This window comes from Perkinsus marinus, assembly GCF_000006405.1.
Source record: "Perkinsus marinus ATCC 50983 genomic scaffold scf_1104296931408, whole genome shotgun sequence".
Classification (NCBI taxonomy): Eukaryota; Perkinsozoa; order Perkinsida; family Perkinsidae; genus Perkinsus; species Perkinsus marinus.
Window position 1 is genome coordinate 1 of NW_003215754.1, and position 1,046 is coordinate 1,046.

General features: G+C 52.2%; 1 protein-coding gene across 1 annotated transcript; it reads right to left on the bottom strand.

Annotated features, from left to right (window-relative positions):
- Window positions 1-86: 86 nt before the first annotated feature.
- Window positions 87-909, bottom strand: Pmar_PMAR027563 (lysosomal alpha-mannosidase, putative; the record flags this gene model as incomplete). Its single annotated transcript, XM_002786334.1, has 3 exons — window positions 87-581; window positions 625-737; window positions 785-909. Coding segments are annotated over 3 exons (733 nt in total), but the record flags the coding sequence as incomplete, so codon positions are not given.
- Window positions 910-1,046: the final 137 nt, after the last annotated feature.

Genomic DNA, 1,046 nt, shown 5'->3' on the forward strand with positions numbered 1-1,046 from the left:
AAGCGATGGTGGAAGTTCCTTCAGTAATTCGGTTAAACTTTCAATTCAAACTGGAAATGCTGTAGTAGCATCGGTTGGAAGCCTTCCTACCGGTAGATTGCCGACCCCATTGGAGGCACGTCCTCTGCTGTGAAGTATAGTGTGGAGGTTGGGGTGCCACGATGGTCGTCGTCATCAGTCACCCAGCTCTGATCATAGTGAGGAAAAGTGAGTCGTTGATAACATAGAGGAGCTCCTACCTTCACACCCTGCTTGCTTACCGCCTTCTCAACAGCGACTGCCATCCCTTTGCAATGGCGATTCAATGACCCCATGAGGCTTCTCTGAACCGAATAACTCTCGATACTGTCATCAGCCTCGGGAGACTCCGCTTTTTGTTTCGGTGGCGCGATGGGCACCGATACGACAGAAGTGATGGGGTGACTAAGGGGGTTGTAAACCGCCATCAAAACCGAGGAGGATTCAGTCGAAAGTTCTTCGGTCCATGAACATATACTCTCATTGAGGAGAGGGCAGTAGCCACCACCATTGCGAAGACCAAACCTCGACATGGTCTCGGGGATGACAATGGATTCCATAACCTAGCAGGAGATGATGGTGCCCGACTGTGCAGGTGCCTTCTACTCCTTCTGTTGCCTCGTGCAGTTTTTTACAGTAGTCATCATCAACATGCTGCTTCTCGGTACCAGTAATAGCATCATGATGCTGAGCTATACCAACAGCGTCGGTCATCCTCTCTAACACAACAGTGGTGGAGCAGCTCCCTCACTCTCCTTCAACTCACCCAGACTCTGTAGTTGATCCTGTTGAGCCCTGTGGACGGCTGTGGCCACCAACTGCCTTGCGGCAGTATAAGTCCTACCCGCGCCTCGGACCATACCCTTAAAGTTGGGCCGAGATGTAAAGTACCTGACCCTATTGTGATACCAGTGAGCGCCACTCAACCGTACCCGGTCCAATAAGCGTGACCGCCGTCGACGGCGTCAACGGTGCGCTTGGCCACGTCCACAACTTCCACTTCCCCATCTCCGTAAGGGAAAAAGTCC